The 20,879-nt window shown below is 59.4% G+C and overlaps 11 protein-coding genes across 11 annotated transcripts; 4 read left to right on the top strand and 7 right to left on the bottom strand.

Moving 5' to 3' along the window:
- Positions 1-1,189: 1,189 nt before the first annotated feature.
- SCHCODRAFT_02625409 (COX5B-domain-containing protein) lies at positions 1,190-1,910 on the bottom strand. The gene is made up of 3 exons (XM_003032285.2): positions 1,573-1,910; positions 1,406-1,514; positions 1,190-1,354 (listed from the first exon to the last, which is right to left on the bottom strand). The coding sequence occupies exons 1-3, from the start codon at positions 1,855-1,857 to the stop codon at positions 1,263-1,265; spliced, it is 486 nt and encodes a 161-aa protein (XP_003032331.1). The 5' UTR covers positions 1,858-1,910; the 3' UTR covers positions 1,190-1,262.
- Positions 1,911-2,387: 477 nt separating this feature from the next.
- Positions 2,388-3,967, bottom strand: SCHCODRAFT_02625405 (alpha/beta-hydrolase). Its single transcript, XM_003032286.2, has 5 exons — positions 3,505-3,967; positions 3,308-3,456; positions 3,159-3,254; positions 2,976-3,108; positions 2,388-2,916 (listed from the first exon to the last, which is right to left on the bottom strand). The coding sequence occupies exons 1-5, from the start codon at positions 3,530-3,532 to the stop codon at positions 2,573-2,575; spliced, it is 750 nt and encodes a 249-aa protein (XP_003032332.1). The 5' UTR covers positions 3,533-3,967; the 3' UTR covers positions 2,388-2,572.
- A 1,471-nt stretch (positions 3,968-5,438) lies between these two features.
- On the top strand, positions 5,439-6,323 carry SCHCODRAFT_02504265 (uncharacterized protein; the record flags this gene model as incomplete). The annotated part of the gene is made up of 7 exons (XM_050343153.1): positions 5,439-5,706; positions 5,759-5,793; positions 5,840-5,888; positions 5,935-5,966; positions 6,020-6,094; positions 6,148-6,155; positions 6,206-6,323. 7 exons carry the CDS (start codon positions 5,439-5,441, stop codon positions 6,321-6,323), a joined length of 585 nt encoding a protein of 194 aa, XP_050199952.1.
- A 1,202-nt stretch (positions 6,324-7,525) lies between these two features.
- Positions 7,526-7,756, top strand: SCHCODRAFT_02502688 (uncharacterized protein; the record flags this gene model as incomplete). The annotated part of the gene is made up of 1 exon (XM_003031841.2): positions 7,526-7,756. The coding sequence occupies one exon, from the start codon at positions 7,526-7,528 to the stop codon at positions 7,754-7,756; it is 231 nt and encodes a 76-aa protein (XP_003031887.1).
- A 558-nt stretch (positions 7,757-8,314) lies between these two features.
- Positions 8,315-8,839, bottom strand: SCHCODRAFT_02501715 (uncharacterized protein; the record flags this gene model as incomplete). Its single annotated transcript, XM_050343115.1, has 3 exons — positions 8,315-8,473; positions 8,524-8,667; positions 8,735-8,839. Coding segments are annotated over 3 exons (408 nt in total), but the record flags the coding sequence as incomplete, so codon positions are not given.
- A 344-nt stretch (positions 8,840-9,183) lies between these two features.
- On the bottom strand, positions 9,184-10,578 carry SCHCODRAFT_0235044 (uncharacterized protein; the record flags this gene model as incomplete). Its single annotated transcript, XM_003032287.2, has 5 exons — positions 9,184-9,309; positions 9,547-9,641; positions 9,711-9,927; positions 10,151-10,271; positions 10,511-10,578. 5 exons carry the CDS (start codon positions 10,576-10,578, stop codon positions 9,184-9,186), a joined length of 627 nt encoding a protein of 208 aa, XP_003032333.2.
- A 1,088-nt stretch (positions 10,579-11,666) lies between these two features.
- On the bottom strand, positions 11,667-12,533 carry SCHCODRAFT_02284278 (uncharacterized protein). Its single transcript, XM_050342276.1, has 2 exons — positions 12,006-12,533; positions 11,667-11,920 (listed from the first exon to the last, which is right to left on the bottom strand). The coding sequence occupies exons 1-2, from the start codon at positions 12,487-12,489 to the stop codon at positions 11,883-11,885; spliced, it is 522 nt and encodes a 173-aa protein (XP_050199950.1). The 5' UTR covers positions 12,490-12,533; the 3' UTR covers positions 11,667-11,882.
- Positions 12,534-13,088: 555 nt separating this feature from the next.
- Positions 13,089-13,519, top strand: SCHCODRAFT_01171357 (uncharacterized protein; the record flags this gene model as incomplete). The annotated part of the gene is made up of 2 exons (XM_003031842.2): positions 13,089-13,319; positions 13,370-13,519. The coding sequence occupies 2 exons, from the start codon at positions 13,089-13,091 to the stop codon at positions 13,517-13,519; spliced, it is 381 nt and encodes a 126-aa protein (XP_003031888.1).
- An 828-nt stretch (positions 13,520-14,347) lies between these two features.
- On the bottom strand, positions 14,348-14,958 carry SCHCODRAFT_02625397 (uncharacterized protein). The gene has a single exon (XM_050345294.1). It carries the CDS (start codon positions 14,869-14,871, stop codon positions 14,707-14,709), a length of 165 nt encoding a protein of 54 aa, XP_050199949.1. The 5' UTR covers positions 14,872-14,958; the 3' UTR covers positions 14,348-14,706.
- A 368-nt stretch (positions 14,959-15,326) lies between these two features.
- Positions 15,327-16,344, top strand: SCHCODRAFT_0235045 (uncharacterized protein; the record flags this gene model as incomplete). Its single annotated transcript, XM_003031843.1, has 8 exons — positions 15,327-15,594; positions 15,647-15,681; positions 15,728-15,776; positions 15,823-15,854; positions 15,908-15,982; positions 16,036-16,043; positions 16,094-16,170; positions 16,295-16,344. The coding sequence occupies 8 exons, from the start codon at positions 15,327-15,329 to the stop codon at positions 16,342-16,344; spliced, it is 594 nt and encodes a 197-aa protein (XP_003031889.1).
- A 1,315-nt stretch (positions 16,345-17,659) lies between these two features.
- Positions 17,660-20,842, bottom strand: SCHCODRAFT_02599668 (uncharacterized protein; the record flags this gene model as incomplete). The annotated part of the gene is made up of 17 exons (XM_003032288.1): positions 17,660-17,869; positions 18,211-18,282; positions 18,333-18,514; positions 18,542-18,684; positions 18,833-18,883; positions 18,963-18,979; positions 19,188-19,225; positions 19,412-19,506; positions 19,568-19,583; positions 19,731-19,755; positions 19,795-19,953; positions 20,030-20,106; positions 20,177-20,193; positions 20,376-20,488; positions 20,538-20,626; positions 20,767-20,785; positions 20,840-20,842. The coding sequence occupies 17 exons, from the start codon at positions 20,840-20,842 to the stop codon at positions 17,660-17,662; spliced, it is 1,326 nt and encodes a 441-aa protein (XP_003032334.1).
- Positions 20,843-20,879: the final 37 nt, after the last annotated feature.

Here is a 20,879-nt window from a genome sequence, read left to right as displayed (position 1 = left end):
CCATACACGTGAAAAGCCAAATACGGACCCATCTAGAGCATTGTAGGGTGAGCAACAGCTTGACACAAATCATAGGGTACTGCGAACCTCGTTATACTCATGCACACGTATGCATGAGGCAAAAGGTAAGAGAAGCGCCATGAATTCGACACGAACCACGAGTCGGTGACCAGCTGTCTTCTGTTGAATGAGAAGGGGAGCGATACGTCCTCAACAGACACGACATTCACTCTCGTACGAGCTTCCCGTGGGACGTGCGAAGGCCGAAGCAGTGGCACATGGACCGTCTTCTCCGGAAATCCTGTAAAGGCATTGAGCGCCTAGTCGACTGGGTTCCGTTAGGCGCCCGTCGAGTGGCCTTCAGCGCCCATCATCTGCTAAGTTATTGTCAGCAACTCCATGAGTCTCTTTCTGCCTTCGCTCCCCGCGCCAGTATACTGCGATAACAGCTCCATCATGATAAAACGCATCGCCCATCCACATACAAAACGTCCCAGTCTCGTCCCTCCCAGCGTCCTCGAATCGACAGCATTTACCACAATGGCGCCTCTTCATCGTCCTCGCCCTTACGCCTTCAGTCAGTCACCGGGGGCACGCTTCAAACGTGAGTGAGCATATATCGGCTTCGACTTCTTTCAAGATGAAGGTCTCGTCTTTACCAAGCGTACAGTCAGCCCAAGTCGGTCCTGTCGTCGCCTACTGCAGGAATGAACCACGAATGGTCACGATCCGAAGCCGTAGCTACCTTGCCATAGGCGTCGCGATCCCCGCTGCCATCATGTTGCCGTTCGTATGCGTTGGCGGACACGCGAGCGGACCGCTCGCTGGGAACTCGTTGCATGCTGCAGCCCACTGTAGCTAGAGATTGTGCAGATGAGATTGTCTCCGTCTTCGTGACATGGCGGACGAGTCAAGCATGCCTGTAAGGCTGAGCGCCTTCGGTCGTGGAAGTTTGGACGTGATGTAGGCGCTTGAGGACTGTGGATTGGCAAGACAGTCGAACCGTAAGGGAGGGATTGTCAGGGGACCGGGAGCTGGGAAGGCTTTCTGCAAGCTTGACGAAGTTAGGCAGTGCATGCCATGCATTGTGATTCGGATGAAAATCTCGTTGACCTTCCAGGCGACCGAATCCGCTCTTACAATATGCTTGCTTGGAAGCGCTGGACAAACGCAGACCCAAAGGCACAAGGGAGCCACGAAGCATGCTTCCGAATGATTCTTGATTGGCAGAGGAAAAATGAATATCATTAGGAATAGAACATCTAGTTCTCTGCGTCGGCGGAGAGCTTCTTTGCCGCAGGGGGCTCGAGAGAGATCATGGCACGGTCCTCGGAGATGAGGTCGAGCTCGTAGACTAGAAAGAAATCGTCAGTTTAAGCACGCCGAGGTCGACAAGCCCACGCACCGGAGCCACACTCAGTGCAGCGCGTCTGCTTGCCCTCGCGCACGTGGAACCAGAGAACGTGATGGGAGTCGGCCGGGGAGCCAGTGCAGCCGATGACACGGTCATGGTCCTGCATGCATTATCGCGAGTCAGCCAGCTTCCCCGCACGCCTAACGCCAATCACGCACGAAAGAGGGGACGCGGATCGGGTCCTTCTTCGTGCCAATGCGGCTCGAGTCGAGCGGGCTGTCGTCGAAGACCTTGATGCCCTGCAGGTCACCGAGCAGCTCGAGACGCTCAAGACCGGTCGCCTGCTCCCAGTTGCTGGGGATCTCGCCGGGCTTGCCTCCGGGGCCGTAGAGCTTGGGCGCTTCGTGGCCGTGGGAGGCGACGCGGGCGGTGGTGGAGAGCGCGCGGACGGCGCGCGCGCTGGCGCGGGCAGCGGGGCGGACGGCGGAGACGGCGCGGAGCATGGTGCTTTGGGAGGAAGCGCGCGGAAGTCGCGGTTTGGAGAGGAAAAGGCGTGCGAAAAAGCGGGATGCGCTAGGGGTCACGTCACACCGGCTCCTCCCGATCGCCTCCAATGGGCGGCCTGGACTGCGTCGAGCCCGTAGCATTCCCCGCATTTGACGCAAAATGATCCTTGGCTCCTGCTCTCATCTGCGGTGAATACGACCACGAGTCCATTTTGGAATGTCACAAGCGAAACTGGCGTTTTGACGCGCTCACCTCTGCTCGTGTAGGCGGCTATGGGTCCCTATGCTCTACTTCATCTCCCCGCTTGTTCGCAGTCGACCTCATGAAGAGGGCTCAGTCATGCTCGACCGAAGATACAGGGATGTCGTCGGTGTCTCGCAGTTTGCGGCGTCATCTTGTCGCACTGCAGAAAGCCTACCCCTGCTATACCCTACGCCGCCGCCTCGGTCCGATCTGTCGATGCTCGCTTCACGCACTCTCGATGCACTCTCGCATACGCAGCTACTGGTCGAGTGGTTCATTCAGATCGCTGCTGACAACACCGCGACCCTTGATGATCACACTTGCGACCGACAATTGCGAAGAGCAGGGTGCCTCCTGCTCGCCATAACGCTGCGCTCCTTCAGATATCTTTCTGTCTTCCGGTTACCATGTACGCATGCAGGCTTCGTTGAATACATATATTACATCTTCACTTCTTCATCGCCCAATCTACAGATGCTTCGCCGTCCATTCGACCATGTTCTTGAACGCGCCTTCCTTGCCCGCCTTGATGGCGGGGTTGCTCTGGTCACCACGCACTGCAAACCCGTGGTGGCAGCCAGCCCAGTAGTTGCGCTTGTAGCCCGGCGCGAACTTGCCATCGCCCAGAATTGCGTCCGTCTTCGCCTGCAGCTCCGGCGGGAACTGCGAGTCGACCTCGCAGCTCTCGATGAGCAGCGGCACGCTCGTCTTCGCGTACCGCTCGATGTCGGCGGGGACCTGGAGGAGCGACGGGTGCGCGACGGCGGCGGACTTGATGACGCCGTCGAAGGCGAGGTCGAAGACGTAGCGGGCTGTGGGGAGGGTAGGATGTTAGAAGGAGGGCGGGATAGTGGACGGGATGGGTGCGCACCGCCGAAGCAGTAGCCGACGGCGCCGAAGGTGGTGACGCCCTGCTCCTTGAGGCCGGCGATGACCTTGTCAAGGGTCGGGCGCGTCTTGTCGGCGCCGTGGTTGGGGAACCACGCCTGAATGTTCCAGTCGCTCTGCGCGTCGCATGAGTCTATGTCATTCGCTGAGCCCGACCAGCACGCACCGTGGGCGTCAACGCATCCGGGGGCGCAGCATCGCCGTTCAGGTAGTCCGGGATGACCGTCTTGAAGCCGTTGGCCGCGTAGTCATCGGCGAGAAGCTAAGGCGGGCACGTAAGCTTGATGCATACGCCCTCGCACGCAACGTACGCACCTGGTTGTTGACCAGCGGGACGCCGTAGATGTCTGTGAGCAGCAGGAGCACCTTGTCCTTCGGGTAGTCCACCTCCGGCGTCGCGACGTACACATCGACGCCGTTGATCTTCTCGATCTTGCCAGTGGGCGTGCCCTCCCAGCGAACACCTGGCGCCTATCAGCCGCGATCGGCGCCGATCTGTGCGAGCCACTCACCACGGACGCAGTCCTTGCAGAAGCTCATTTTCGAGTATGGAAGATGATGGTAAAGGTGAAGGGGCGGGGAATATAGTTCTGGCGGTGTGAGGGCGTGCGTCTTATAATTGGCAGGTTGCGGAAGGTACTGGGACGGGTGCTGCCTTGATCAATCGGACATCAACGTGGCGCGCGGTAGCGCAACCGCGGTTGAACTACCGTGTCGTTCAGTCCGTTGAGCCACATCTCTCGGTAAAGTGCTTCTCTGGAAAGTGGTGGATTCACTGTATTGCTCGTACGACTTGGGAGGTGTGCGGTTTACGAGAGGGGAGGGTATGTGTCTGGCTTTGAATCGCCGTGGAAGGTCGCGAGAACGTTGTGGCTCGGATGGCGTATGACATATGGTTACAAAGACGCACGATTGCTGACTGTCGAACCGGACTACGCACTCGTATGTGAGGAGTTCTGTGCGACTATCGTCGGCCTTGTCGAACAACTGCTACGAGCGCGCTCGACGCAAGCAGGAGAGGGGGCCGCACCAAATGGTGCCCGGCATTTGCCGATTCATGTCCGATCACGTGCATGTCGCGTCGCGAAGGCAAATTCCGAGAGCGCCTTGTCAATGTTCTTTATTCGGCTTTCGTGCATATATACAGTAGGCGCTCCTTGCTCGGTCGGTGCCCTCAATCACAGCGTTTGTATGCATTGCTGTGAGCTAGTGGGACTGGACAACTGGTATATTTCGTATCGTGTCACCGTTTTCAATCAATGTCGACTTTGAGCCGGCACGCGAGATACTTGAGAAGGTCTGATTATGTGGACGTCCCTCGGCGCCTTCCAGGGAGATTCCCTGAGCGATTCTTGAGCTGAGAGAATTGGGGGATTCATGGAGCGCGCGCAGTCGGCCAAGTCGGGCCAAGCTCACCGAGCGTCGTCCGCCGCGTTTAGATTCCGGCATAAAACTCCTCGAGGCCGGAGTGAGTGATATATTGGCCGTATTTCCCATTCAGCCAAATGCTCCTTTGGTCTGTCCTCACTCGGAGGGAGTGGAATATAGATATGCGCGAACGCCCCACGTGATGGAGGCAGCCCACACATGGACCCACAAGTAGTACTCGGGCAGTCTACAGCAAGGAGGGATGGGGGGCTCTGGTGTTCATGAGCAAGGTCAATTACAATATCAAAGCGCCTCGGCAGTATCTGGTCGTGGTGCGTCGCCCAATGCTTCGGGCGATGGGGCAGCCAGGCGCGGGAGTTGCCGACCACTTGTCACGGTGGTCACAGTTCAGTTCTCGACGAGGCGCCGCGTGTGCGGCTTTGCTTTCGTCTCCCATCATACCCTTGGGCGAGCTGCCCCGTCCGTTGGGGGAGTTTTACAGCTTATAACATAGCCTTTCGGGCTCTCATGCAAGTAGCAATTATCAACTCGTATCTAACACGTGTCATGGACATACGTTATTAACTTTAGCGCCGCCGCCGACGTCGGCGAGCCCGATTCAAGGGTCGTACAGCCGTGCTCCAAGACGACGTTGGCGTGGCGCTAGGCGTACGGTGACGGGATGGATAGACCTGGGATAGACCATCGTCAAGCGAGCAAGATACAATCGACGCTGCGGTTGTCCGAACGTGCGCGAGGAAGACAAGAGGTGGCGGCTGCGGGCGAGCGGTAGGCGCATCACGCCGCAGTCCGGATCAGTCGCGACAAACGAGTTCCCCGCAAAGGAAGCTTCTCCGACTCCATTTGTGTCCGTGCTCCGCTCATTGATGGCTCCGAAGCTCAAAGCTGCTTGCCGGCGGGAGGCCGTGCACCAGTCTCCCTGTCTCTCCCCGCCATCCGATCCCTGGACGCTCCTTTACTCTACCCACCATCACTGCTCCCTGCGCTGGCGCTCACTCCCTCTAACGGCGACGACTTCATAACCACTCGCGCCGCACGCCGGCACCCTCTCACACCTATGCACGCACACAACCGCTCCCGCTCAGTCCCCAACGCGGGCGATCTGGCGTACTCAAACTCGATAGAACGCGTAGACACGAATCTCTCCACCTTCACCACAGACTCGCGCGCCAGCCTCGTCGCGAACCGTGGCAGCCGCGCGCGCGCCTCCGCCCTCCCGTTCCACCGCGAGGCGCCCGGCGCAGCCGCAGACAGACGTTATCGGACGTGGACAGAGACGTTCCACGAAGCCTTCGCTGGCTGGCGGCTGCTCGTCCTCGGCTCTTGTGCGTCTGAATGTCCTTGCTCATCGTCAACCCACTCACGCCACCATCGCAGGGTTGAACTTGTTGCTATTTATTGTACCCATAGCCGTGCGTGTGCCCGCGCGACTCAGATATCCCCACTCACCTCCTGCAGTGGACCGTCAGCGTCCTCCTCCCCGAATCTCATGCCTTGGTCTTCGCCAGTGCGTCGCCTCGTGTCTGCGCAGCAACCCCACTAACATGGAACAGCATCCATCCTCGCCCTCATTCCCCTGGTCAGAGTACGCACCCCAGAACCTTTCCAGCCATCCAAGCCGCTTATCGTCATCCCCAGCTCCACGATCTCGCCATCACCCAAGTATCCCGCCGAATTGGTGGCGCGAACGCCGGGCTCTTGCATGCCACCATGGTGCGCGCCCAACCTACTGCTGATCGCTCATTCACTAACACTACTGATTGTAGGGAAACATGTGCGTTCTGCATTTATTCTCAAACGCCCCCACGCTCATATCACCGGCAGGGTTGAGATAGTAGTCGGCGTAAGTTTCCCGCCGATGGCACCTTCGCTTCCCACTAACAATCCTCCAGTTTACCGCGCTGCGCAACTGCGAGCTCACCGTCGTCCAATCATCCTGTAAGCATGCCCGCCCCCCGTTGCCGCTCCTCTCACTGATTGAACCGCGCCCATTGTCTGATTCCATCCACACCAATTCGTCCTCCGCCTCCGCCCCCGGCCCCCCTCAATCTCGCTTCGCCGATGCCCCGCTCCCAGGGGCGAGTGCGCGCGAGGGCGGGGACAGGGCGGGGCTGCCGCGGGGGCGCGCGACGCGCGCGGGAGCGCGTCGTGCAAGGGGGGAGCGCGACGTGCAAGGGGGGAGCGCGACGTGGGGGGAGGGGGAGCACGACGTGAAGGGAGAGGGAGGGGAGGCACGGCAGCGCGCGTCGTGCGTGGTAGTACCTCGCGTGTAGTAAGTAGGGCAATAGAATGTTATTTGCTGCTTAACGAAGTGAGAAATGGCGACGCGGCGGCCGCGGGAGGGGTGAGAAGGGGGCGAGAAGGGGACGAGGGTGAGAAGGGGACGAGGAGTTGAGGGGGGATGTCGAAGGGAGGGAGGAGACGTCGCGCGACACGAGCGTTCGTGTGTAGAAAAGGTCAACGTGCAGGAGGAGACTAGGAGGAGAGGAGGAAGGGGGCGAGAACGAGGTGAAGGGGGATAACGAGGAGGAGGGGGAAAGGGGAGGAAGGAGGGAAGGGGGGAGCTCGAGGCAGTAATGCAGGAAGTAAAGGACGAGATGGGTTGAATAAGACGAAGGAGAAATGATAGGGAGGGGGAGAAGCGCAGTGAGGGGGAGGGGGAAGAGGGGAGGGGGAGAGAGAAGGGGGAAGAGAAGGGGGAGGTAAGCTCGAAGGGATGCATTCCAAGAAGGGAGGATGGAGTAGAACGAAGGAGGAGTGTTGTGAGCGACGGGAAAGGATAGGAGAGAGCGCAGAGACGGGTAGGGGGGAGGGGCGCATTTCGGCCAAGTCAGGAATTGTGGCAATGGTGCCACACGACTCAAGTCGACACGGCTCGCTCGCGCGAAGGTAGAAAGGGGGCGAAATGGATCTCATTAGCTGTCTACGTACACCGTACTCGTAGGGTAGGATACCTACGACGAGGGGAGGGCATCCCCCTCCTCCCCTCCTACCCTTCCCTTCGAAACCAAAGCTTTCCCCCGCTTCGCCTGCGGGATGCGTGCACCCCTCATAAGTTCCCCCGTGCCCTCTCCAGCACCTCTCCCTCCCCCTCTCCCTTCGCTCCCTCCCCAGTCCATCGCGTAAGCCACAACGCGAACGGCCATGTACCGTCCCCTTCACGACGCGTCCTCTCCACCTCCCCTCATACACCCTTCGCCGACGTCGACCCTTCCCCCCGCGCATCTGCCGCCCTCGCCGCAGCCCAGAGAAGAACACGGCGAGCTCGCCGACACTTTCCCCAGCTTCCGGAGAACTCCCCGCAGCGGTAGCGGCCGAGACGAGAGTGGAGGGGGTGGCGCGGAGACCCCACCGCGCATCCCTCCCGCCGCATAAGCGACTGCTGCGGCCTCTCCACATCGTCGCGCGCCTTCCGTATCCATCCACCGTGTCGCGCGAGACGTATCTTGCGGTCCGGGATCCCTTTCTCATCGTTCCAGCGTCAGAAAAGTCGAGTCGGCGACCAGGGGAGGGGGGATGGTGCCGGATGGACGTCCTTCTTGCCGACAACGACGGTCTCGAGACCCTTGAAGGCTGGGGCATTGGTACGATTCGCTCTGTCAGGGTACCGCTCATCAGTCAAAACAAAGTAGCGAAATTCCAGGATGGACGTACCTAGGTGTACAGCTTCTCCTTTGCGTGTTAAGACGCGCAAAGCCTTCGTTCCGTGGCGTAACCACGTCGAGGGGTCAGCAAAGTGGTCCCCACATCGACGAGGGCGCTCGCCCGCCCCTCCGCGACCTCGCGCAGGCGTGCCGTGAGGGGGCGAGGGGTACCCCACCCCTTCCGCGTTTGTCACCGAGGGCGCGCATGCGTGCCTCCGGCGGTTCGAGGTCAGCGACAACTGCCTAGACAAAGAGTTCAGTACGTTGTTCGAGAGAGTGGCGAGACGACTCACCAAGTCATAAGCCCTTTCTGCCCGAAAGGGCTTGCAGCACCCCTCCCCGAGTGCAGGTAGCATGCTACGGGGGTAAGGGATGCCCCACCCCTTCCGCATCCTTCACCGAAGGTGCGCGCGCATGCCTCGGGCGGTTTCAGGCCAGCGAAATTTGCCTAAACGACGACATCAGCATTTCCTTAACAATTTGAACGCGAAGACTTACCATATTCCGAGCGAAAGGGCTTGCGCCACCCATCCCTGCAGTCGCGCGGGTATGCTGTTGGGGGGAAAGGGGTACCCCACCCCTGTCGCGTCCTTCACCGAGGGTGCGCGCGCATGCCTCCGGCGGTTTGGGGGTAGCGGCAAACTACCTAAACGAAAGGTAAGCATGTCGTTTTCGAGTTGGACGAGGCGACTCACCTTTTCCTTTCTACGGAGGGGTCTATAACACCCCCTCTCCGACCTCGCGCGAGGACCGTGGAGGGGGTGGGGGATCCACCCTCTTTGCTCACGCCGTCGACAGAGCCCGCGCGCACCTCCAAGTGTCGGGATCTGCCGAAAAGCCTGAAAACGAGGATTTAGCATCTCGAGAGACAGGTGAGGGGGGAGCGTGAGGGGGTCGTATTTAGCACCAAGACTCACCTGCATTCGCCCTCTAGCTATCAAGTGGAGCAGCAGGGTTCGAGCGAAGGTGGGGTAAGGGTGGAGGGGGCCTCCACCTTCGCTTCAATCGACAGAAGGAGCGCGCGCGTGCCTCCGGCGGCTCAGGGTCAGCGGGAAATATCTAGAAAATACGGTTCAGCATTTCCATTCAGCGGGAGCGCGAGACGCGGGGCAAGCCGGATGTAGGGAATGCGTATAACTCACCGGGATGCGCCTCATGCTATGTGTAAAAGCGGCGGTACCTGCACGAAGGGGTCTTAAGGGTAAAGGGGGCCTTCACTTTCGCGGCCCACGCCCGAGGGTACTGCGCGCGTGCCTCCGGCGGCTCGGGGTCATAGAGAATGAACTGAAAATGCAGTCAGTAGGCCCATTTTGTAATCATAGCAGCGTGGAACCCGGGTAAATAGGTAGATGGGGCACAACGTACCCTCATTCCGACTCGGTGTAACGCGGCTACGCATGTCTTGTGGCGTGAAGGATGCCGGGACGGGTATCTTCGCATTGGAGATTTCGAAGACAACGTTGAGAACGTGGTCAGCACGGTGCTAAGGTCATAGCAATGACAGAAAAAATATCGACTCACGGTGAAATGCCCCTTGCGGGGGGTTCGCAGGGGGCTAGAGTACCACACGATCGTCGAGAGGCTCATGGAAGGGGCGGTCGCGTGTCCCCGGCAGACTGGAAATCGTAGATAATGACTGAATACGGGGTTAGCACGATGAATATCGACCCGACGAACGGACTCACCGGCGATGTTTGTCATCAACCTTGCCTGCAGCGCAGACGAGCATGGTCTTGACTCTCCGCCCACGACGTCGCGGCCGTGCTGGGTCCCCTGGTTCCCCGAGCTGGAGAGTCGCGTGTAGGGCGCAAACACGGCACGACGACGACGGCGGTGAACGACGAGCGACACGTCGTACCGCAGCAGGGCGACGGGGACATGGTGGTGGGAGGGAAGGAGCGTCTGCCGAGATCGTTCAGTACAATCTATAGGTACGCATCAGCTGTTGCGTGCGGTGGGCAATGATCAGAGAGCTTACTTTGACAGCGTACTCGGCACTCTCACGCCACTGCGCCGACGTTGACGCGTCTGTCGACAAGGCCAGCCCCGCAGCGCCTGTGAGGGATCCGGAGGCGAGTCATCGGTCACAGTACTGCACGGGGAATAGGGACGAGGGCGGGCTCACCGTGTTGGCGGGAGGCGCTTGCGTGTCGTCTTCGTGATCAAGCATGTCGTCGTATACAAGCGAGGCGTGGAGATGGCGGTGCAAGCGACCGAGCACGCCGGTAGTGGGGAAGGGGCGCGACCTGGTTTCGCCGTCCAGGATATCGCGGGGGCACGTGTCATGGGAAGCGAGGCGACCGCCGCCTCAGCGCGTCGGCTACAGCGTCGACGTCGCCTTGTGCGGCGAGGAAAGGGTAGAGGGGTCGGCGGGATCTCAGGAAGGTTGTGTGGGTTGGGCTCGTCGAGTGTCCGCGACGATGAGCGCGGCCAGCGCTGTCGAACGTGTCAGCATCTAGAGGGAAAAAGTGAGATCCGCACGCACCTAGCGCACTCGCGAGGCGACGAGGTCGTCGCGGCGAAGACGATGATCGAGCGTCGTCGAGATTGCATGGTGGCCGTACGAAGAGCGTCCTAGAAAGCAATCAGTGACCAGTCAGCTACTAACTGAAGCGCTTACCGATACTAGGATTATAGAGTAGTTGTAGGCTAATCACTGAAGGGCGGTCAGTAAAGGACTGATCACCGTCAGTAAATCAGAATCCCTTACATACGATGCGAGGGTAAACCTGCAATTGAGAAAATCAAAATGAGGTCGAGAGCGAGAACTAGTCATCACTCACCATGCTTGAAGAAGACGAAGGGGGTGGAGGAGAGAAGAGGTAGGAAAGAAAGGGAGATGAGGGGAATGATGGTTCAAAGGCTCAGACCCGCCGGCTCTTATACCGCGCTCAACGGCTATACCTACCAAGCGGACCCCGTCCAAACTTCCAGACCAAGTCCGCCATCACTCCGAGAAGACGACGGAGGGCTTGGGCCGCGGGGCGCCCAGGAAAAAGTGGAAGATTGGGGGAATAAGCGCGCTTCGCGCGCGCACAATCTTCCGCCTATCCCTGCGCGAATGTCAGCCAGCTCCTGAGCGAGATATGTTGAAACGTACCCCGTCGGCTAGCGGAAGCCGCCCGTGGAGCCGCAGGAGAGAGGGTCGCGGGGCGGGGCGCTCTTTCCCTCGAGTTGTGCCGGTGCATGTCCAAGTCGTTCTGTATTGTTTTCAGCGAGAGCGCCGGGTCGTGAGAGCGAGAAACAGTCAAGAGACGCGTACCTAGAGCCATGTGTGACGTGACGAGACCGGCCAGTTGCGGGACCATGGCAGGAAAAAGAGGGAAAAGTCGAACTTTGCGCGATCACGCTGGATCTCCATTTGGCAGGCTTTGAGCTGCACGCAAAGCAGCGCGCCGCCGGCGCGTCTGCCGGCCACTTCCGCATCCCAGATCCCAAATCGCGGCGCGACACGTGTTTCTGACCCTGTCGACTTGATGTGGGGGGTGTTCCGCGCAGGGGTTAGCGGGAGATGCGTTCTGCTCGCCAAGGGGAGGATAGCCGCCCGAGTACCACGACAGCGGCGCGGCCCTCGAGGCCGTACATCAAACTTCCATCAGTTTGATGGGGTACTTGGGCGCCTGGTACCTCGGCTCTCGGGGACTGGGAGCGCGACGAAAATAGGGAACAATGAGGAATGAGTAGATTGTGCGTGTTGAGTATATGCGGGATGACGCGGCGGTGCGGGACTCGGCGCGCAGCCTCGCATCGTACGTATACTCCAGGAGGTACCCGGAAGGGATGAGAGTACTTGTCATGTGGTCAAAGGGACGATGCGGGGTGCGCGAGGGTGGTGGGTGTCGAGGAGGGGATGAAGTCTAACACGAACTGAGCATTACCGAAGTCCCTAACGCGTCTTGAGTGACGAGAATATCAATTGTAGAGTATGGGAATGAGTAGATTTCATCAGCAAAAGTCGATGCAGGTATGTACACGCTCACCGAAAAACGACGCCACATGAAGGATTTGGCCTAACCGACGTCTTGCTGTTCGTGTCGTGTGGGGGATGTCAGTTGTGAGGGTGGAGACATGTGCAATATCGTGTACTGGTCCGCTTCTGCGATTTTGCGGGTGGGGGATCGGGTTCAGATCATGTCGATATTGAGGGCTCGGCATCGTGTGCGGTACTTCCCCCGCGGATACCCGACAAGCCAGGTCTTTTGCGGACGTCTCTCTGCTGCAAGCGCGGCTGTTCAAATGATATATATACTCACTCTTATACTCTTCTGCACGTTCATAGCACTGGGTCATAATGGGGGGCAGGTGCCGTAGACTGGGGGAAACCGCCGCGCGTCTTCTCAGCTCATGCCGCGTTTTGACGCGTCCCCGTTGCGCTCGACGCGTCGTCCGCCGAGGATGGGTGTTTCTGAGAATTTCGAAGCTGTTGTCGGCGCTGGAACGACGGGGGACCCAGGCGATGGCCATAAATCGAGATGGACGCAGGAGGCAAGGGCGATCGGAGGGGCCGGACCGGTTTCCGCGCCGGTCAAGCGGGCGCTTGATCGTTGGGCGCTTGTTGTCCCCGACCATCACCATCGTCCCCCGCGTCACCTCCCGCCGCGTCTATTGTCTTCTCGCGGCATCGTCGCGATCGGCGACGCTCTTGAATGCAATTTCTGCTATTGGTAGCGCGCTCTCGTTCAATATAAATTATCACCATTATTCCCCCGACTCGAGTACAGTATATGCTTTCTCTTGAGCTCAGCCGACGCATTGCAACTGTATTGACTCACGCCCTCTGTATACCTTGTGTACTGTCTCCGACAGCGAGCACAATGAGCTTACGATTTGCACACACTCCGAGGATGAGACGGGGTGATCTGCAGAGATGTTACCTCCGCCTTCCTGTTCGGCAACTTCCTACTTTCGTCTGACCCTGACGGCCACGTTCGCCGCTCGAATAGACCGGGCTTCTCTCTCGTTACTTCCGTACTTCCATACCCTTCTCTCCTCAAGTTTACCCACTTCCTCTCTCCCTTGCCTCCGGCGTAAATCTCGGACGAGTGCCGCTACCGTCTCACGCGATGATGCCCTTCACCTTCGACCTTCGAACTCTCCCTTCCAATACCCCCTCCTCCTCTGTATCACCCGCCTCATCACCGCATTCCACGCCAGGCCTCTTCAAGATCAATCTCGTTCCGCTCAAGGCTTCCGAGTCCAACTTCCAGAGCAGTCCATTGCTCGTCTCAACCTCCGTGTGCACACCATCCTTTTGGCATGAGTATTGCTTGCGGTCCGCTCCACAGTCTCGCACGGTGCGTGTCATGCGCTCTCGTTCTCGAACACTCACTGACTCGCTTCACAGGCTTCATCCTTGCTCTCGTACCATGCTCTTGCTTCCGTCGATACCTCCGCCTCCTCTGTATCATCCTCCTCCTCAGCATCTCGCTCTCATGCACTCCCTCTCCTTCTCCTTGCTTGTTGCCTTGTCATTGACTCTCCCACCCTTTGCTGACCCTCTCCTGCATCTGTAGCACACCTCTTGCCATGCTCATGTACCCTGTGTACAAACATAGCAATAGATATCCTTCTGGCGAGCATGGTGTGGCTTGATGAGCTCCGTGCCTTTGGGGTGATCTCGAGTAAATAGACGAGCTGAGCACCCTTGTACCTTGCTCATCTTTGAGTGAGCTCGAGCACCTCAACTCGCTTCTCGAGGCCCTGACTTGTCTGAATATCCCTGCTCCGTGAGACCAGCCTCGAGTCGGCCTTCCAACTCCGCCCTTGACCAAAGACCCTGAATGATTGCTTTGCTCGCCATGCTTCTTCCACTGCTGTTCCGTGCTTCCCTTGCTTATCATCTGGTGCTTCCCTCGCTTACCCTCCGGCACTTCCTTCACATCTCAACCTTGCTTCTATCACGTACCAGTTTCATCACATCCCCTGGCTCAGTGTCCGATTCCTGTCTTGTGCTTGAGCTTGGGTTGTCCGTCCCGAGCTTGACTGGCCCCTCTTGAGCTCGACTTGCCAGTCTCGAGCTTGCCTCGTAGGTATTGAGCTTGACTGGTTGTTCTCGAGTACAAGCCTGACTTGTTCTTTTCAATCCTATACTCTCAAGCTCCACTTGTCATCCACTCAAACTCGAGTTTCAAGGGAACGTAAGGCCGAGCTTTCTGCCGCAGTACCGCAAATTAATGGAATACAATGCTCTTTGTCCCTGTGCTTCCGTCGGCTACTACCTCTGTTGACCCTAAGCACGCGTGTTGCTTCGCACTGAGCAGCACTTGGCAAGGTCATGTGCAGGACAAGTAGAAAAATCGTAGCCATAGTTGTAGACTAGCCAGAGCCTGAGAAAGTATATAGAGCCAAAGAAGGACATGTTCTGCACCTCCTCCAGCTTGAACGGTGAGAGACGGTGAACTACAACGAGTAGCAGCCCCCATGTCACACTTAATTCCGAGATCGGGCACTTGTGCAAGCCATAGGACGAGTCCAAGGTCAAGAATCACAGAATCCCTTGGTAGTCTGGCTTGTATTCACCCCCTCTACCCAGCCCGCGAGGTCCGAGAGCGATTAGATGAGGTTTATGTTTTTCGCAGCTCGGCTAGGTCGGACTTGCAATTCCACCCAACTCGTCTCGATTAGGAAGTCAGACAGTTCAACTCCAGTCACATCACACCCCGATGCCCAGCCGGCGCGTGCTCAGAAGCGCAGGCGCGAGGTCAGGGTGCAGGCAGAACAACGACGGGCGAGATATTGCAGCGAGAGCATAAGAGGCGGAAGACGGGGGACAGAGAAGATGGACGCGCCGCGCTCGCCGACGTGAGGGCGGGAGGCAAGACCGGCGCGCGACCCGCAACGCGTCATCGACGTCGGCCACGTGCGCCGACCCCAGCAGCCCACGCACGCGTCCAATCTTTGGCGGTCCTGGCACGATCGGCCGTCTGACGACAGTCGGTCCCAGTGTGTGCCAGGCAGCCGTCGTCGCAATCGAGCAGCCAGTGCGACAAGAGGTGGCGGCTGCGGACAAGCGCTAGGCGCATCACGCCGCAGTCCGGATCAGTCGCGACAAACGAGTTCCCCGCAAAGGAAGCTTCTCCGACTCCATTTGTGTCCGTGCTCCGCTCATTGATGGCTCCGAAGCTCAAAGCTGCTTGCCGGCGGGAGGCCGTGCACCAGTCTCCCTGTCTCTCCCCGCCATCCGATCCCTGGACGCTCCTTTACTCTACCCACCATCACTGCTCCCTGCGCTGGCGCTCACTCCCTCTAACGGCGACGACTTCATTACCACTCGCGCCGCACGCCGGCACCCCCTCACACCTATGCACGCACACAACCGCTCCCGCTCAGTCCCCAACGCGGGCGATCTGGCGTACTCAAACTCGATAGAACGCGTAGACACGAATCTCTCCACCTTTACCACAGACTCGCGCGCCAGCCTCGTCGCGAACCGTGGCAGCCGCGCGCGCGCCTCCGCCCTCCCGTTCCACCGCGAGGCGCCCGGCGCAGCCGCAGACAGACGTTATCGGACGTGGACAGAGACGTTCCACGAAGCCTTCGCTGGCTGGCGGCTGCTCGTCCTCGGCTCTTGTGCGTCTCATTGTCCTTGCTCATCGTCAACCCACTCACGCCACCATCGCAGGGTTGAACTTGTTGCTATTTATTGTACCCATAGCCGTGCGTGTGCCCGCGCGACTCAGATATCCCCACTCACCTCCTGCAGTGGACCGTCAGCGTCCTCCTCCCCGAATCTCATGCCTTGGTCTTCGCCAGTGCGTCGCCTCGTGTCTGCGCAGCAACCCCACTAACATGGAACAGCCTCCATCCTCGCCCTCATTCCACTGGTCAGAGTACGCACCCCAGAACCTTTCCAGCCATCCAAGCCGCTTATCGTCATCCCCAGCTCCACGATCTCGCCATCACCCAAGTATCCCGCCGAATTGGTGGCGCGAACGCCGGGCTCTTGCATGCCACCATGGTGCGCGCCCAACCTACTGCTGATCGCTCATTCACTAACACTACTAATTGTAGGGAAACATGTACGTTTCGTATGGACTCTCTAACGCGCCCACGCTCATATCACCGGCAGGGTTGAGATAGTAGTCGGCGTAAGTTTCCCACCGGTAGCACCTTCGCTTACGGACAGCACTAATTGTAGGGAAACATGTACGTTTCGTATGGACTCTCTAACGCGCCCACGCTCATATCACCGGCAGGGTTGAGATAGTAGTCGGCGTAAGTTTCCCACCGGTAGCACCTTCGCTTACGGACAGCACTGACACTCTTCCAGTTTACCGCGCTGCGCAACTGCGAGCTCACCGTCGTCCAATCATCCTGTAAGCATGCCCGCCCCCCGTTGCCGCTCCTCTCACTGATTGAATCGCGCCCATTGTCTGATTCCATCCGCACCGATTCGTCCTCCGCCTCCGCCCCCGCTCCCACTCAATCTCGCTTCGCCGATGCCCCGCTCCCAGCGGCGAGGGCGGGCGGGGCGCTGCCGCTGCGGGGGCGCGCGACGCGCGACGCGCACGGGAGCGCGTCAGGGGGAGGGGGAGGGGGAGCACGACGTGAAGGGAGAGGGAGGGGAGGCACGGCAGCGCGCGTCGTGCGTGGTAGTACCTCACGTGTAGTACGTAGGTCAATATAATGTTATTTGCTGCTTAACGAAGTGAGAAATGGCGTCGCGGCGGCCGCGGAAGGGGTGAGAAGGGGACGAGGGAGAGAAGGGGACGAGGAGGGAGGGAGAAGGGGACGAGGAGGTGAGGGGGGATGCCGAAGTGAGGCAAGAGACGTCGCGCGACACGCGCGTTCGTGTGTAGAGAAGGTCAACGTGCAGGAGGAGACTAGGAGGAGAGGAGGAAGGGGGCGAGAACGAGGAGAAGGGGGATAACGAGGAGGAGGGGGAAAGGGGAGGAAGGAGGGAAGGGGGGGAGCTCGAGGCAGTAATGCAGGAAGTAAAGGACGAGATGGGTTGAATAAGACGAAGGAGAAAGGGTAGGGAGGGGGAGAAGCGCAGTGAGGGTGAGGAGGGAGGGAGGGGTGAGGAGGGAAGGGGAAGGGGGGAAGAGAAGGGGGGAAGAGAAGGGGGAGGTAAGCTCGAAGGGATGCATTCCAAGAAGGGAGGATGGAGTAGAACGAAGGAGGAGTGTTGTGAGCGACGGGAAGGAATAGGAGAAAGCGCAGGGACGGGTAGGGGGGGAGGAGCGCATTTCGGCCAAGACTTGAATTGTGGCAATGGTGCCACACGACTCAGGTCGACTCCGCTCTCTCGCGCGAAGGTAGGAAGGGGGCGAAAGGGGTCTCATTAGCTGTCTACGTACACTGTAGTCGTAGGGTAGGGTACCTACGACGAGGGGAGGGCATCCCCCTCCCCTACTCCTCCTCCTTCCCTTCGAGATCGAAGCTTTCCCCCGCTTCGCCCGCGGGCCGCGTGCACCCCTCATAACCTCCCCCTCGCCCTCTCCAGCACTTCTCCCTCCCCCTCTCTCTTCGCTCCCTCCCCAGTCCATCGCGTAAGCCACAACGCGAACGGCCATGCACCGTCCCCTTCACGACGCGTCCTCTCCACCTCCCCTCATACACCCTTCGCCGACGTCGACCCTTCCCCCCGCGCATCTGCCGCCCTCGCCGCAGCCCAGAGAAGAACACGGCGAGCTCACCGACACTTTCCCCAGCTTCCGGAGAACTCCCCGCAGCGGTAGCGGCCGAGACGAGAATGGAGGGGGTGGCGCGGAGACCCCACCGCGCATCCCTCCCGCCGCATACGCGACTGCCACGGCCTCCCACCTTCGCCGCGTGCCTTCCGTATCCATCCGCCGTATCGCGCGAGACGTATCTCGCGGTCCGGGATCCCTTTCTCATCGTCCTGGCGTCAGATGAGTTAACTCGGCGACAAGGGGAGGGGGGATGGTGCGGGAGGGGATGTCCTTCTCGCCGAGAACGACGGTCTCGAGACCCTTGAAGGCTGCGGCATGGGTACGCTTCGCTCTGTCAGGGTACCGCTCATCAGTCAAAAGAACGTGGTGAACTACCAGGATGGACGTACCTAGGTGTACAGCTTCTCCTTTGCGTGCGATGACACGCAAAGCCGTCGTTTCTCGACGTGCATCCGTCGAGGGGTCAGCATAGTGATCCCTACATCGACGAGGGAGCTCGCCCGCCCCTGCACGACCTCGCTCAGGCGTGCCGTGAGGGGGCGAGGGGTACCCCACCCCTTCCGCGTTTGTCACCGAGGGCGCGCATGCGTGCCTCCGGCGATTTGAGGTCAGCGAGAACTGCCTAGACAAAGGGTTCAGTACGTCGTTCAAGAGAATGGCGGGACGACTCACCAAGTCATAACCCCTTTCTGCCCGAAAGGGCTTGCAGCACCCCTCCCCGACGTCGTGCAGGTAGTATGCTACGGGGGTAAGGGGTGCCCCACCCCTTCCGCATCCTTCACCGAGGATGCGCGCGCATGCCTCCGGCGGTTTGAGGTCGGAGAAATTTACCTTAACGACGGTATCAGCATTTCCTCAACAATTGGTACGCGAATGCTTACCATATTTCGAGCGAAAGGGCTTGCGCAACCCCTCCCTGCAGTCGCGCGGGTATTCTGTTGGGGGAAAGGGGTACCCCACCCCTGTCGCGTCCTTCACCGAGGGTGCGCGCGCATGCCTCCGGCGGTTTGGGGGTAGCGGGAAACTACCTAAACGAAGGGTAAGCATGTCATTTGCGAGTTGGACGAGGCGACTCGCTATTTTCTCTGTACGGAGGGGCCTACAACACCCCCCTCTCCGACCTCGCGCGAAGGCCGTGGAGGGGGTGGGAATCCCACCCTCTTCGCTTATACCGTCGAGAGGGCCCGCACGCGCCTCGGGGGGCCGGGAATTCTACGAAGTACCTGAAAACGGGGATTTAGCATCTCGGTAGACAGGTGAGGGGGGAGGGTGAGGGGGGTCGTATTCAGCACCAAGACTCACCTGCATCCGCCCCTTAGCTATAAAGTGGAGCAGCAGGGCCAGAGCGAAGGTGGGGTAAGGGTGGAGGGGGCCTCCACCTTCGCTTCAATCGGTCGAGGGAGCGCGCGCGTGCCTCCGGCGGCTCAGGGTCAGCGCAAGATACCTAGAAAATACGGTTCAGCATTTCCATTCAGCGAGAGCGCGGGACACGGGGCAAGCCGGATGTAGGGGGTGCGCATAACTCACCGGGATGCGCCTCATGCTATCTGTAAAAGCGGCGGTACCTGCACGAAGGGGTCTTAAGGGTGAAGGGAGCTTTCACTTGCGCGACCCACGCCCGAGGGGACCGCGCGTGTGCCCCCGGCGGCTCGGGGTCATAGAGAAGGAACTGAAAATTCATTCAGTAGGCCCATTTTTGTAATCATAGCAGCGTGGAACTCAGGTAAATAGGTAGATGGGGCACAACGTACCCTCATTCCGACTCGGTCTAACGTTGCTACGTATGTCTTGTGGCGTGAAGAATGCCGGGACGGGCATCTGCGCGTTGGAGAGTGTGAAGACATCGCTGAGAACGGGGTCAGCACGGTCCTAAGGTCATAGCAATAACAGAAAAAATATCGACTCACGGTGAAATACCCCTTGCTGGGGTTCGCAGGGGGCTAGAGTACCACACGCCCATCGAGAAGCTCATGGAAGGGGCGGTCGCGTGTCCCCGTCAGACTGGAAATCGTAGATAATGACTGAATACGGTGTTAGCACGATGAATATCGATCCGACGAACGGACTCACCGGCGATGTTTGTCATCAACCTTGCCTGCAGCGCAGACGAGCATGGTCTTGACTCTCCGCTCACAACGTCGCGGCCGTGCTGGGTCCCCTGCTTCCCCGAGCTGGAGAGTCGCGTGTAGAGCGCGAGCACGGCACAACGGCAACGGCGACGGCGGTGGGCAACGAGCGACACGTCGCGCGGCAGCAGGGCGACGGGGACATGGTGGTGGGAGGGAAGGGGCGTCTGCCGAGATCGTTCAGTACAATCTATACGTACGCATCAGCTGTTGCGTGCGGTGGGCAATGATCAGAGAGCTTACTTTGACAGCGTACTCGGCACTCTCACGCCACTGCGCCGACGTCGACGCGTCTGTCGACAAGGCCAGCGCCTCAGCGCCTGTGAGGGATTCGGAGGTGAGTCATCGGTCACAGTACTGCACGGGGAATGGGGACGAGGGCGGGCTCACCGTGTTGGCGGGAGGCGCTTGCGTGTCGTCGTCGTGATCAAGCATGTCGTCGTATACAAGCGAGGCGTGGAGATGGCGGTGCAAGCGACGGAGCACGCCGGTAGTGGGGAAGGGGCGCGACCTGGTTTCGCCGTCCAGGATATCGCGGGGGCACGTGTCATGGGAAGCGAGGCGACCGCCGCCTCAGCGCGTCGGCTACACCGTCGACGTCGCCTCGTGCGGCGAGGAAAGGGTAGAGGGGTCGGCGGGATCGTCAGGGAGGTTGTGTGAGTTGAGCTCGTCGGGTGTCCGCGACGACGAGCTCAGCCAGCGCTATAGAACGTGTCAGCATCTCGAGGGCAAAGATGAGATCCGCACGCACCTGGCGCACTCGCAAGGCGACGACGTCGTCGCGGCGAAGACGAAGGTCGGGCGTCGTCGAGATTGCACGGTAGCCGTACGAAGAGCAACCTATAGAGCAATCAGTGACCAGTCAGCTACTAGCGGAAGCGCTTACCGATACTAGGATCATAGTTGTAGGCCAATCACTGAAGGGCGGTCGGTAAAAGACTGACAAGGCTAATCACCGTCAGTAAATCAGAACACTTCACCTACGATGCGAGGGTAAACCTGCAATTGAGAAAATCAGAATGAGGTCGAGAGCGAGAACTGAATATCACTTACCATTGGTACAGAAAGACGAAGGAGGGAGAGGAGAGAAGAG

This window comes from Schizophyllum commune (genome assembly GCF_000143185.2).
Source record: "Schizophyllum commune H4-8 unplaced genomic scaffold SCHCOscaffold_6, whole genome shotgun sequence".
NCBI lineage: Eukaryota > Fungi > Basidiomycota > Agaricomycetes > Agaricales > Schizophyllaceae > Schizophyllum > Schizophyllum commune.
This window is presented reverse-complemented; position numbering and strand designations above follow the sequence as displayed.

Coding starts and splice junctions, on each gene's coding strand:
- SCHCODRAFT_02284278 (XM_050342276.1), bottom strand. CDS start 12,489: ATGGCCATCGCCTGGGTCCCCCGTCGTTCCAGCGCCGACAACAGCTTC. Junction 11,921..12,005: donor TCATGTGGCGTCGTTTTTCG/GTGAGCGTGTAC, acceptor TCGTCACTCAAG/ACGCGTTAGGGACTTCGGTA.
- SCHCODRAFT_02625397 (XM_050345294.1), bottom strand. CDS start 14,871: ATGACGCGTTGCGGGTCGCGCGCCGGTCTTGCCTCCCGCCCTCACGTC.
- SCHCODRAFT_02625409 (XM_003032285.2), bottom strand. CDS start 1,857: ATGCTCCGCGCCGTCTCCGCCGTCCGCCCCGCTGCCCGCGCCAGCGCG. Junction 1,515..1,572: donor CGATCCGCGTCCCCTCTTTC/GTGCGTGATTGG, acceptor TAATGCATGCAG/GACCATGACCGTGTCATCGG. Junction 1,355..1,405: donor CTGCACTGAGTGTGGCTCCG/GTGCGTGGGCTT, acceptor ATTTCTTTCTAG/TCTACGAGCTCGACCTCATC.
- SCHCODRAFT_02625405 (XM_003032286.2), bottom strand. CDS start 3,532: ATGAGCTTCTGCAAGGACTGCGTCCGTG. Junction 3,109..3,158: donor CGGATGCGTTGACGCCCACG/GTGCGTGCTGGT, acceptor TGCGACGCGCAG/AGCGACTGGAACATTCAGGC. Junction 2,917..2,975: donor CGTCGGCTACTGCTTCGGCG/GTGCGCACCCAT, acceptor CCCTCCCCACAG/CCCGCTACGTCTTCGACCTC.